This window comes from Arctopsyche grandis, chromosome 9, assembly GCF_051622035.1.
Source record: "Arctopsyche grandis isolate Sample6627 chromosome 9, ASM5162203v2, whole genome shotgun sequence".
NCBI classification, from domain to species: domain Eukaryota; kingdom Metazoa; phylum Arthropoda; class Insecta; order Trichoptera; family Hydropsychidae; genus Arctopsyche; species Arctopsyche grandis.
This window is the reverse complement of record NC_135363.1, coordinates 22,958,887-22,972,433: the sequence shown is the minus strand read 5'-3', so window position 1 is coordinate 22,972,433 and position 13,547 is coordinate 22,958,887. Positions and strand designations below refer to the sequence as shown.

The following is a 13,547-nucleotide window of genomic DNA, read 5'->3' as shown; positions in this document are numbered from 1 at the left end:
ATAGGTTCTACTGTATGATTTTAACTACTACTTAAATTTTTCATATATTATTTGCGCATTTTGTCGCCGCGCTATTATGTCTTATGTCCGCGCGGCTTTGACGCCGATATCTTATGTCGGCGCGGTTTTGACTGAACAGCAAATATTTATATTATATAAGTGTTCGTACAGAAAGGAAGTGGTGCGAAAAAAAAGTTCTAAGCGCAATTTCGTCAGTTCAAATCATTAAACAGGAGCCATTATCAATCCAATTGAGCGATGGAACAGGACAATTGGCAAGGATGAAAAGATTTGATGCGATTATTAAATGTTAAAGCCAATTGACAATGTGCGACGATAAAAAACGACTATAGTCGAATTAAAATCGCCATTTAAATAGATTCGACCGATAAGTCGAATACATATACATGCATCATATAATATAATCAGATCTGGCAATTCAAAATTTAATCAATTAAGTTATTTACATCACATCTTCATCGAATCGAGCACGTGCTCAATTAAACCGACTTTTGTCTAATTTGCTCGAATGAAAGTCGCAAAGTTTATCCTGCCAATGCGGATTAAAAACGCAAATATAAACAATTTTGGCCGTTGACACGTTAGCAGACCATTGTTTTCCCCCCCGCACGATGAAAATGGGCACGCAATGTGTTAACGTGCAAATTTGAACACATGCAAGCCGATACGGGAAAACTTCATTTGAAGGTCTCGCATTGTAAAAGTCAATATAGCAAAGCGGTGACCTCGAAATTATTTGTACGATATAAAATGACAGTGAACGGACGTGTAAGGGTTGACTCTTGATTGAGAAATTCCCAGGAATAAGAGAAAGAATATTTTACTGTATGTATAGTTCGATATAGAAAAGCGTTTTTTTCTCTTGAAAATGATTAATATACTGTAGAACACTAGACGTACACGCAAATATTAAAAGTACATGAAAAAAAAAAAAAAAACAAATAAAAGGAATGAAATTTCGCGTATAGTGTTCGCAATGCGACGGACAATGCGCAACTGAGCGTAGTTCAGGATCAAAAGCGAAAAGATGGGGGAGCAAACGAGCGCTTCTCAAATGGTGGGGAACGAAATATGGAATGCAATTATGTATAGGTATGTATGCATGTTCATATTCCAAATTTACATACCGTCACATATAATCATGAGACGTTTATGCGTAACGACGTTTGAATACTTGATCAATCTGTATAATTTATAGGCTTGATTTTTTATAATGTAAATTAATCTACATATGTAGAGACAGATTTAGACTAATGATTTTTATTGCTAAAATATGTAATAGTTACCGTTAAACTGCATGTGATGTAACCCAAAATAAAATGCACGAGGCCGAGATTGAGGCCGTCGCGATATCTATTATTTTATTTTTTATTCAATCAATGTACACTCGTCGTTGCAGATCGCTCCAATACTACGAGTGTACTATACACATCAAGAAATTATATATATATTTCATACATAATCATTACACAATTCGAAACCATACATGAAATCTATGGTCAGACATTGCAAACATTGTATACAATACGATCAATGAACATGTTTATACAACATTACGAATTTATACAATAAACATCCACAGAAACATTTATGGAGAGAAACCCGGTGAATCCTGAGATATAGCACAATAACTCAAGATTTCGCGACAGAAATTGGGAGGGAAAGCCAATTTTGCAGGAATCGTTGCAATAGTCAGAAAAATTGGCAAACTCTAATAAGAAACGACCGATTACAGACCTGGTTATAAACCAAGGTCTGGCCAGCAGCAAGCAGTGTGACTCTAACTCATAACCACGCTGACCATAGCAAGATATGCTAACCACTAGTCCATGCTGTTGGTTATTATTTATGTACAGAAAGACTTATAATTGATAAGTTATAAACTTAAAGCTAGCAGCATAGCTTGGTAGTTTCGTTAATGTGAATTAAGGAGAGGTTCCTTAGTTCAAGCCCTGGGTAGACCTCGATTGCAAATAATTTATTCCGAGTATTGTCTGTAGTGCTGGTCAGACTTGGATATTTGTGACTCCAAGTCGACCGTTTCCTATCAAAGTTTGCATATATAAAATTGAAAAATGAAAATATAAAATTGGATCGATCGGATATGCCGCCTTTCCCAAGTATTAAATTTATTTAATTATACAATCTGAATGTGGTAAAGTTGCCAATTTTCTTGCTGAAGTTAGTTTATAATCGATGAATAGATTGATAATATAAAACAGTTCAAAAGCCTACCACACTGTAAACTTTGATCTTATGACGATTTGATTTCGGGCAGATAAAACGATAATGTTAACTATGGAGTATTGTAAAAATGATCTTTGTTTAAAACATGTTTAAAAATATGTAGTTAAGATACTAACCCGATTAGATTAGATAGACGTTCAAAACTTGATATATTTTATATTCTTACGAATACCTAAAAAAAGTCTTTGGCGTCATTCAATACAATACTTAGTAGTATCAATCTTTGCCCCATTCTCCATTATATGTGTGCATACCCTGGGTTGTAATATTTCAATGAGATAGTGTGTAAAAAGTAACTGTAATAACTAGAGGTCGGAATCTGAAGGGGCCGGAAACGTGCCGCCTATTGTTCAATTGTTGTAAATGCTTTGTAAAAAAGGTTCGGTAAACCTTTAACAATGCATTTACAATCTTTGAACAATAAACAGCCCCTTCAGATTCCGGCCTCTAGTAATAACTGTTCAATTTGGCCTGTGAGTTGGCAGAAAGGTCCATTGGATAGCTAGCTGTCATCACGTCGATCTGACAGTCGATTTTGTTAATGATTAAATTCATCGAGGGTTATTTTGGAGGCATTTACATGTAAAAGCGATCGAAAGAGTGTAAATGGTTCAAATATTGCGCCACGGACAAACAATCAGTGAAATTAATAAAAAAGTTCCAAATAGCCCAATAGTTTTGACAGCTAAGTTTCATACGACAACTTGTTACAAACAATATGGTTTCTATAGGATTTTCTTTTAAAATACTTTCCATTTGAAGCTCAAAAGTTTGGACAGCTATTTTCAAATAGATCTGATCAAATAGTCTATTTAAAAATAGTTTTTTTAAGTTAGCACTAAAACCCAAATTAAGTTTGTGTAAGAATAAACTAGCAGATTCATGAACCAACCGGAGTGAATACGGACTTTAATATATATGTGCATACACATGCTAATTTTAAGTTTTGATTAGTCGGATATAACGGTAGGAAATAATGGAAAGGTTTGACAATCGTAGATCCACAAGGAAAATCCAAGCAGTGAAAACATTGCAAGAATTCGCATGCAAATTCACTGTCACACCATTAAATCAAAGTCTAAATTGAAACCAATACACAGTTTGAGAAGTGGTAAGGCAATACCGACTGGAATTAGGTGAAAACACGGGCCAAAACGAGATAAACGAACGGCTGACCGTAAAGAGAAAAAGTTCAACTAAACTTTAAACTCGCACATCGAATTTACACACGGCAATGTCATAGTGATTCTCACACCATACATATATGTATGTACCTAAAAAAATCAATACACGTAGTATTATACATACATACAATATTTGCATTAAACACCCAACATTGTTCGTGCATAAAACATTGCGGTACATTTGAAGGACTGATCTTAGATGACGCCTACGGACCGATAACGATTTAACGATAAAATCCATTCGCAAACAATGTTCTACATATTTAAGTAAATCACTGTCACATACGAACGTCCTATGATTACCCTTGCAAATACCGATTGTTGCAAACGGACGTGCACATTTGTCTTAGATGATTTTAAAAATGTTCCGCTCATGAAGTCTGTATACAATATTAATAAAGAGGTTTTTAAATACATATAACACAATCGATTCGTTACATATTAAGTATACAATATATGCCAGAATATTGACCATTTTGCACAAAATCGCATTAAGATTTGCCTGCAGACAAGTTTGTTTCCGACAATTGCGCGCAAAATAACTAACTAAGCACCGACAATAACGCGCAATACAAAAGTAAATGAGGAAAATTAATAACTGTAATGGAAAGTGAAAAAATCAATGTAAGCATCGACTAAAAAAAAGTTTATTTCCGAACGAACTGATATTAACGTTTTTAATATATTATATAATCACTAGTGTTGTGCCCATTGATTTCAACGGGTGGTTTCGGAAAGGAATTGAATTAAAATAAAGTTATATGTTATATACAAATATAATGTACAGTAATTTATAGGCACGCACGTGTATTTAAAGTAAAAAGTCGAGTGCGCCCATTATACGCCCACGTCAAAATGATCAATTAATGTGCGTGTCTTCTCGGATGTGTGTATGTGTGTACGCTCCCGCGCATTCTTAGGCGCATCTGACGCTGACGCCACCCGTTCCAAGTCAGGCACTCAATATCAGGAGCACATGCCAGACGCTCCACACCCCCCACTTCCCCGCGTCTCGGTCGTCACCCCACATCCCTATGCATAACGTATACTCCTTGTATTCTAAAATTTGTTTTTTTGTAATCTCCATACTTGTCCACGCATTCTAGATTTGACTTACATAGGTTGGTAGGGTCTTGGACTGCAAGTTTAAAATCGATATCTCCACGTTATAAAAAAATAATTCGCCGAATTCAATTTTTTACTAGTATTTTGGCTTGATTCGATTACGTATTTGGTTTTGATAAAAAGCCGATTAGCAACTGTTGAGATGGAGCGTACAGGTAAACTTTTGAAATGTTGGATTTGACAGCTCTTTGCCAAATTGGTAGAGTTTTCGAACGCTTTTTAGCATAACTTTCAACAACGCAAGTACAAAATCGATATCTCCACTCGGAATATTAGAGATAGTTAGTTATGCGAGAAAGTGTAAAATATGAGATATATATTGTTCGTTCCCTTTTCCCTATCAAAATGATGAACGGTCCGTGAGGGTCTTTTGAACTTCCTGTTCAAGAAAATCAATAGTGCAACTATAAAAAAAATGTTTTTTTTTTCACTTTAATAAAAAAAGGTAAAAAGGCCAGAGCGAACGAACCGGAGAAGAGTAATTTATTTGTCAAAAAAAAAAGCAAGAAAGAAAGTAGGGTAGAAAATGGAAGAGAATAGGTCCATTGTGCCGACGACCATTGAAATCCGAAAAATTTGCATATCAATATTTGGAGTGACCCTTTCGCGGAAAAGTGCCCGTTTCTCGAAGTCAACAAACGGGAAATCTGGAGTAATTCTGCCTGCAACATTATATAAAAATAAAGTAATCTGTGTAAACGCTGCTTTAGTTCGCGGCTAAATTGAGAGGTTGTCCAAATTGCGACACGATTTTTATTGATCAAATATTGTAACGGCGATAACGATCTAATAAATGATAAATAATTCGATGAATAAATTAGAAATACGTCGATATTAATTTATGTATATAGATTAATTGGAAAATTTCACTATTTGCATAAAATTACTACTATAGCTGTTGCTAAGTAATATAATATGAGAAAATCGCCCCAGGCAATTTAATCGAGTGATGAGATTTGAACCACATTATATAAAACAACCATTTTAAAAAGCGTATATTATATTACATATACATCCCGATTAAGAAAAAAATAAAAATATATGATACATGAAAATGCTTACTTTACGTAACTATTCCACCACATTAACAGCCACTGCGATCAGTCTAATTTTAGTTAATTTTTGGAGTATGTAAATCGATATTTGCGTATACGTACATACTTTCAAACAATGAAAATCGAGTGTACTTTAGAATAAGGATTTATCTTATCGTAAAAATAAATTTAAAAAATCAAGATAAATAAGGTTAAAATAACAATTCGACTTGTATAATTTCAATCTTTGATTGCATACCACATAATACTGGAAATACCAATAAATAATACACAATCAAAATGTACATACATACTTATGGATTCATATAATCCGCACATATGAGACTCAGTATGATCTGATGCGTTAAACAAAAACATTGTATAACAACATATTAAAATATGTATCAATCGCTCTGGCTCTGGCTCGACGTGTAATAAGTAAAGAGCGGACCAAGTTGGCGCCGTTCATTGTTCATTGTTCGCCGTGCTTTGTTCATTTTTATGATGAACCTTTTTTTTGCACTCTAGCGTTGTAGTTTGCTCTATTTCCTAGAAAGTAAGCCCAAAACGCCCTGTTTCCTAGAAAAAGCACGCTTCCGGTCCTACCTCTAGTAATAAGGATAACCAGGCCGGCGCAACCCTACGCACCATTGTTCATTTTTATGGTGAACCTTTTTTTGCTCTCTAGCTTTGTAGTTTGCCCTGTTTCCTGTAAAAAGCACGCTCCACCGCCGAAGACTAGTGATAACTGGATACCAACAATGTTCAAAGCAAAGAACAAAAAATGCTTTTCAAAGAAGTCAAAAATAGCAAAACCATATTCCCCTAATGAGGCTTCGTCCTTTAGTGATAACCAGACTAAGCGGCCAAGATGCTTTAACCCACAAAAATTTGCGATCTGATTTTCAACCACTTGCACTCTTCAGGTCGCATTGAATTCTTACCGACATACGCGGGTTAGCTAACATTGAAGTAAGCTAATGTCTCCGATATGAAGCTAGGGGAGTTTAATCATTAACGAACCCACACAAAATTACATAGCAATCTTGACATCTAGCTTTTCAAACGCGGCTTTCTACAGCCCCTTCACAACTCAATTCAACAGTGGTAAAAGTTACTTTTTTCCCTATCATATAAATTATAAGCTTTTATGCTTTCTCGTACATATAAATATGCACGTTTTTAATTTAGCAATAGATTATTTTTTAGATTAATAAGCCTAGCACGCCTAATCTATGCCACCGCAATCCTTGGCAAAACCCACCCTCTGGAGTTTTTTACACGATATTTTATTCTTGTCTTGACAGTGATCGATAGCGGTAATTCCAATATTTTAAAAAGTAGAAACTTGTCGAAATGATAAGATCGTTCGAATCAACAATATCCTGAAGAAACGCTCTTTCTAGCTGGAAACCATGAGCACGTGCATGCCGTACGATTCAGTGTGTTTGCGCCTTAAATAGACGCAATAAAACTAGCCCACGTAAGTAGTAATCTTTTGAAATCTGCCCATTCATGAACATTTTTCGTGCAGTATAAAAGAAACCTTATAAAACTTACGTTTGAGAATGTCAATAGCAAAATTGAGCAAAACTATAATTTTTTATTCAATTTTTCAATCAGGTTCTAAAACCTTCATTCAGATCCTGAAGTAGAGTCTGTTTCTAGAATATCAACCATTAATTTCTAAGCCTGTCCTTTGCAAAGTTTCTCGAATGACCTACCCAAATCTTTTATTGCAGTATCATTTTTGATACAACCACTAGACTTTCATTCGTAAACCTTACACATATTACTCATTCTCAATCAGTTTCATTTCAACATCTCACCATTATTTCATTTTTTCAAATTAGACAATAGATCAATTATCTAAATACAAGAAACAAATTACTCATCCCATTCTCAATCAACCACCAGCACATAATAGCCTCAAATCAAATCATAAAATATATTGTGGGTCTACTCTGGCTCTCGGCCAAAAGGTTTCCGACCTTTCCAATCATCCCTTCCCAAAAAAGGCGTATGTTACGCCACACGGAACAAAAAATCCTAGAACAAATTCTGTATTGAGGCCGTAGAAGGTTTTCGTCGATGTGAGCTCGCATGGCACACAGCCAAATGCGCAAACCCACCCCAAAATTGGTCTTCGGCTAGACTATAGTAGGCCTTGGTCCCTTTTCCTTGATCCAAATATGTACATCACATCCTCAGCAAACGGTAGTTGAATAGTGAACGCCGAGAACAAAGGAAATTCTATTGTAACACGACGTGACGTACAAACTGGAAGCAAGTAAAACACGCCATGGATTTTAAGCAGAGAACGGAAACAGTATTTAAATCTATAGCCGTGCGAAAGATTCGCATTGAAATTTTCCAGCTGAAAGGAAAATTGAATGTTTGTCTTCACTTTAATACCAATAAAATACACATCATACATACGTTTGCTCGATCTGGAGCACTTCGTTTGAGCAAAGGCGCCTACTGATAACGAATCTTGTTGTCACAGGTACAGCGAGCTCAATACAAAAGCAACCATACATTGTATTCATATGTATGCAGGTTAAATGGAACTTTTCAAATAAATTCAAAATAATAAAAAAAATAGCCAGTGTATGAAATTCATCAAATTTAGATTGCAGTCCAATAGCTGAGCTGCTTAGGAGATAATACAATGGTCCAAACTTTAAATAAAACAATCAAATTCAAAGACATAAAAAGGAGACATTGAAGGTACAACTTCCGATCAACCAAAAATTATACATCGAAACGATAAGCATTTCGGTAACTGATACTACTTAAATCTCGGTGTGATAGGATTAACGGTGTTCGAATTACTCCAAAATACACAGCCACACCTATTAACACACAGGCATTTTTAGTAAGCCATGAAAACGTGATCGGTGATCGATTCTGAGTTCAAATCAGTCAAAATCTCAAGGTAGAATTTTCGCACGATCACAAAGCTTTGTCTATTGTTAATGCGTACATAGAATTTGTATGAAATGTCAACTAATGATACAGAAAAAGCAAGTTCGTTCTAAATCTTTTGTCTGTTACAATTTTGATATCATACTAGACTGCAGTTAGTAATAACCTATGAGTGAAGGAAAAATATATATGAGAGATAATGAGAGCCTATAATGCAAATTTCATAAGATATAGTGTGAAAGACAAAGCGAGAGGGTGGCAGAAAGGCAAATAAATACGGCAACTTACCATTAGACGTCGATACGGTCAAAATTGTAACATTTTTCACTATCGTACTGGCGGATTTGATTTGAATATATATTGTTGACCAAACCGCGCAAAATAGCAAAGTTTCAAAACGATGGGAAGAATGTACATAGGATATCAAATCCAAATGTTGTCAGACGAACGAGCGAAGGCATACTTAGAAGAGGTTCGTAATAAAAAAAGTACATTTTAACCCAACTTACTAAAGCGTCTAGTATTATTTTGAGACCTTAAAATACCAGATATAAGTTTGTAGCAACATATGTATGTTAAATTGCCCAATTGATTGTCTGAAAGATCAATGTATCTATGGACACCTTCACATATTGTTACATATTACCAATGAAATCAAAATTATCTAATCAAATTATTCGAGGGAGTAAAAGACGCAGCGTGTAGTGGCAGTTTAGTGTTATTGATCAACACAGAGAGGTCATTGGTCGATGGGTCTCAAGATCTTATTGGCTGTTGTATACGGTGAGGACTTATGACATGAACGCGAAATCAGGTGATCAGCGCTACTAAGCCAGTGGTCAACTAGTACCAATCACCTACGTTACAGTATCTTGGACATATTATGTGGGACTAGAAATACGATCTCCTGCGCCTGATTATCCAGGCAAAGATATCAAGTTATCAAGACATCAATGTTGAAAAATCTTATACTATGGTACAGCCCTATTATAAGCACTATTTAGAGCAACCGCCAAAAAAGTACGATTGGGAGTTCTAATTGCCAACGTTCAAGGAGGACATGACACGTGAAGAAGAAGAGAGATAGCTGATGTAACGAAGAACGGTTGAAGATTTTTTGAGGCAGTGTTCAAGAGTAGATCTCTTAGAGATAATAGATTGAGGCTTTCAGATCTTTGATACTTGAATAGGTATAATATAATGAATCTACACCAAATTTTGGTTTAAGATCTTTGAACATACAAATTACCTTAATTACAGACCCATACACTGATTATCAATTTTAATCATAAATTCATTATTTATTTAAAAAAAAATGCGTGAAGAATTTTAAAGCACCGTTATACATACATATGTATATGACGGTTGGATTCTTAAACGGATTTGCATAGAATCGGAAACGATTTCGACTATTTTCTCTGAATACGCGCAAACGCAGAAATATGTGTTTTCTCCGAGGCAAATTCCAAACAAACGAGATTATATTGATTTAGAAAACAACAAAAGTCAACAAAACAACATCGTCAAATCATTCGATATGCTAAGACACGGTTCCCATGTGAAAGAAAAAGCCAATTACGTTACACTTTTCCACGCTGAGAAGTTATCAGAAGCACCATAAAATCGAAGCGACAGAAAACAGATCGAATTGTCAACAACATTAACGAGATAACACAGAATAACATTGAATTTATATTCCCATACGATACAAGCCACATAAAGGAAAGTGATTAATCAATGCCACTCAATATCCTTATACCTATCCTATCGGTCAGTAGGTCAAAACATAAAATAATCTCACACTATGACTATGCGACAATTTGAACATCATAAATAATAAAAATATATTATATTATTTTGCCAAAAGTTACATGGGGCGGCTCCCTATATAGGCTCACTTCACGACATCTCAGAAATGTTTCTAATATGATGAGTAGAATTTGTAATAATGGGTTGCTAAGATATACAGGAGTCAAAAAACGTTGGAAGCAACTGTTATATACAAAAAAGTCGGAAACCTATAGGTACTATCTCATTCCAAGAATCGTCAGAAGTATAAACGATTTCGCAGAACAGTCAGAATATGTTTATGTATATCATAAAAAAATTTCATTCGGATTGAGAATCGCCCATTGTACATAGAGTGCCATTTACGAGTCCTTCATAAAATCGATATGTACCAGTGTAGTGCCTGCGAGTATAATACATAAGTTCCATAAATCTGGCAGGGAAAAGTTTGACAAGCCTTAAACGTGGTTTTTTCGGCGTTGGCTTGGTTGGCTCGACAAATAACATAAAGACTGCTCCATTAGTATTCAAATCAAGAGAGCAAAAAAGTATGGTTGACAATAGTTTTTTGTGCCAAAAGCATCGCAACCAACTAAGACCGGCGGACAAGATGCTCGACGGCAAAAAAATGGCTCACAATTGTTAATTTCTATTGAAATATATTCAATCCTTTTTGGATAGTGGAATTTGTCTACTTGGTCACTGTCACCATGAGTGATGACTAGTCACCGGACCCAGAAGGTGCCGCGTATTGTTCAAAGGTTGTAAATGGTTTGCCGAACCTTTTTTACAAAGGATTTACAACAATGGATAGCACTGTGACTATCCTACCTCTAGTGATGACAGTGACCAGTGCTAGTCGATAGGCTTGCTGGATTCATCATTGCATTGACGCAAGCATCACATACAGATAATATTTAGGTATTTCTAATGTAAATTTGTTTTTGCTGGGGTTAGGCCTTGTCCATACAAACGTATTAGACTTCTCTCTTCCTCAATTATGGCAGATCAGATCAGAGCCCGGGATGATGTGCTTGAAAAAGTTTTACCATTTTAAACATTTATTAATTCGTACCTATTAGAATAGAACAATAAAAACCAAGTAATAGACTGGTGAACTTTCAAAAAATGAAAGCCTTCTTGAACCACTATGGTATTAAAATTTAAATTGTTGAGCCAATAGCAGATAAGATGCACGTAGATTAAGCTCTCACGTAATTCTCATCCACGAATGGGAAAGCGATTACATTAAGGCCTTAGTGATAAATCGATAATAATGGGCAGTACTCTTCAAATGCGAAGGCCAATCCGAAGGGACCGATCGTTGCCCAAGAGTCGCCCAGAGCGCAATCAAATTCCTACGACTTTCAGGTCGTCGTGGCCTCGTTCTGAGCATCCACTCGACAACTTCCAAACGGAGAAAGCCGCATGGAAACGAAATTTATTATACCTGTGATCCAGTTCCCTCTTGTCCAGCCAGGTGTTCTCGTTGACGAACATCCCCTCGGCGAAAGCATCCAAGTCGTTCTCGCTCCTATCGTTACGGCTCAGCCTGGAGCTGGCCGTAGACACTCTCCTGGGTCTGACGTCGTCTTCGATGGCGAACGTCATGGGTGACCGATTCTTCGACGAGGAGTTGGCCCTGGCCCTCAACTCTCCGGGTGTGATCGGTGGAGTCACCGGATATACGCCGACGAACAAAGACATCGGTGAAGTTTCAGGCATCAACTCTACTCAGATGGTTGAATTCAGCACTTGGGTATCAAAGTTTGGTTTTTTTTTTAATTTTTTTTAAGAAAAATCTGCAATTAAACAACGAACCATTTGATTCAAATGCAGTGGAGCATTCTTAAAACGTCATGCTATAAAAGAGTCGTGCTCGATTTTAATTTCAATGCGAAGGTCTCTAGTTAAAAGTTATCAGATTTGAAGCATAGAATAATTAAAATACTAAGTAGAAGAAGAAGATAGTAGCAGTTAGCAATAATTTGTTAAATCATTGACATGTCCGGTAGTAAAGAGACGTATAAAATTAGCATGGAGTACATTTGGACGAATGAGAGCCGTTTTCAAATCCAAAATACCACTTTGCCTCAAGAAAAAGATCTTCGATCGAATGAGTTTTACCAGTAATGGCGTATGGAAGCAAAACTTGGGCATTGAAAGTCAAATGCACTGAAAGAAGTGTGAAACGCTGTATGCTCGGCATAACAAGGAGGGATAGAAAACAGAATACATGGGTGATAAACTGATAAGTATAACAAAAACAGTTGATATATTGGAAAAACTATGATGGACTAAAGAATCCTCGAATAGTACCCAAGAGAATGTAAAAGAGTGCAAGGAAGGCCACAGAGAAAATGGGTGGATAAAATTAAAAAATGCTCAAATGGTACCCAAGAGAATGTAAAAGAGTGCAAGGAAGGCCATAGAGAAAATGGATGGATGAAATTAAATAAAAATGTGTGGGTTGAGATTAGGGTTACCAAATATTCGAATATATTCAAATATTCAATATATTAAAAAGTAAAGATATTATTAAAATTTAAAGAAAATACTGTTCTGGTACATCAAAGAGAATAAAATGTGTAAAAAAAAAATTGTTTAAAAAGTATTCGAATACACAGATTTGAGATCCCTAGTTGAGATGGATGAGGGCTGCTCAAAACAGAGACTATTGGAAGCGTGTCAGACAGCGAATGGCCATAAATGACGATTATCATCTGTAATTTTGGATTTAAAATGATTTTGATTGAATTTTTCAGCAATAATTTGTGCCCTCGATGGTACTCCAGTACTCAAATGATGTTTATTCCAAACATAATGGTGTTATTTTGATCCAAGCGGCCAACGACTACCGCATGTAGTGTTTCACCGATTAAATATATCATCAAAACGAGCAAAAAATTTAAAACATATAATTACTTTCAACTTATAAAATCAAGAAGGCAACAAACACAAATAAATAAAAATTTCTACGAATCTATCATTTAATCATTTCAAGGCCAAGAAGCATTTATCTTAACACATTTTAAACTTGTAATTTGCATACATATTATGTACTCTGTATCCAAACAGTTCGAATGAGATATAAATAAACCAAATTTTGATATATCATTGCACGGTAAATAGGGTATTAAAAACACATTCGCACTGGATCAACGTACTGCATTGTCTCTATTTGCATCGGAGAGCACGTTCACTGCACAAAGTGCAAACA

General features: G+C 35.6%; 1 protein-coding gene across 4 annotated transcripts in view; it reads right to left on the bottom strand.

The window, feature by feature from the left end:
• Window positions 1-13,547, bottom strand: part of Nt5b (5' nucleotidase B) — a 41,208-nt gene that overhangs the window by 18,344 nt on the left and 9,317 nt on the right. The window contains exon 2 of one of the 4 annotated variants that reach the window (XM_077437463.1): window positions 11,778-12,129. The exons of the other annotated variants lie outside the window; for them this stretch is intronic. Coding sequence (XP_077293589.1) covers window positions 11,778-12,052 — 275 coding nt within the window. The 5' untranslated portion in view covers window positions 12,053-12,129. The remainder of the gene's footprint in view (window positions 1-11,777; window positions 12,130-13,547) is intronic. 4 annotated transcript variants of the gene reach the window in all.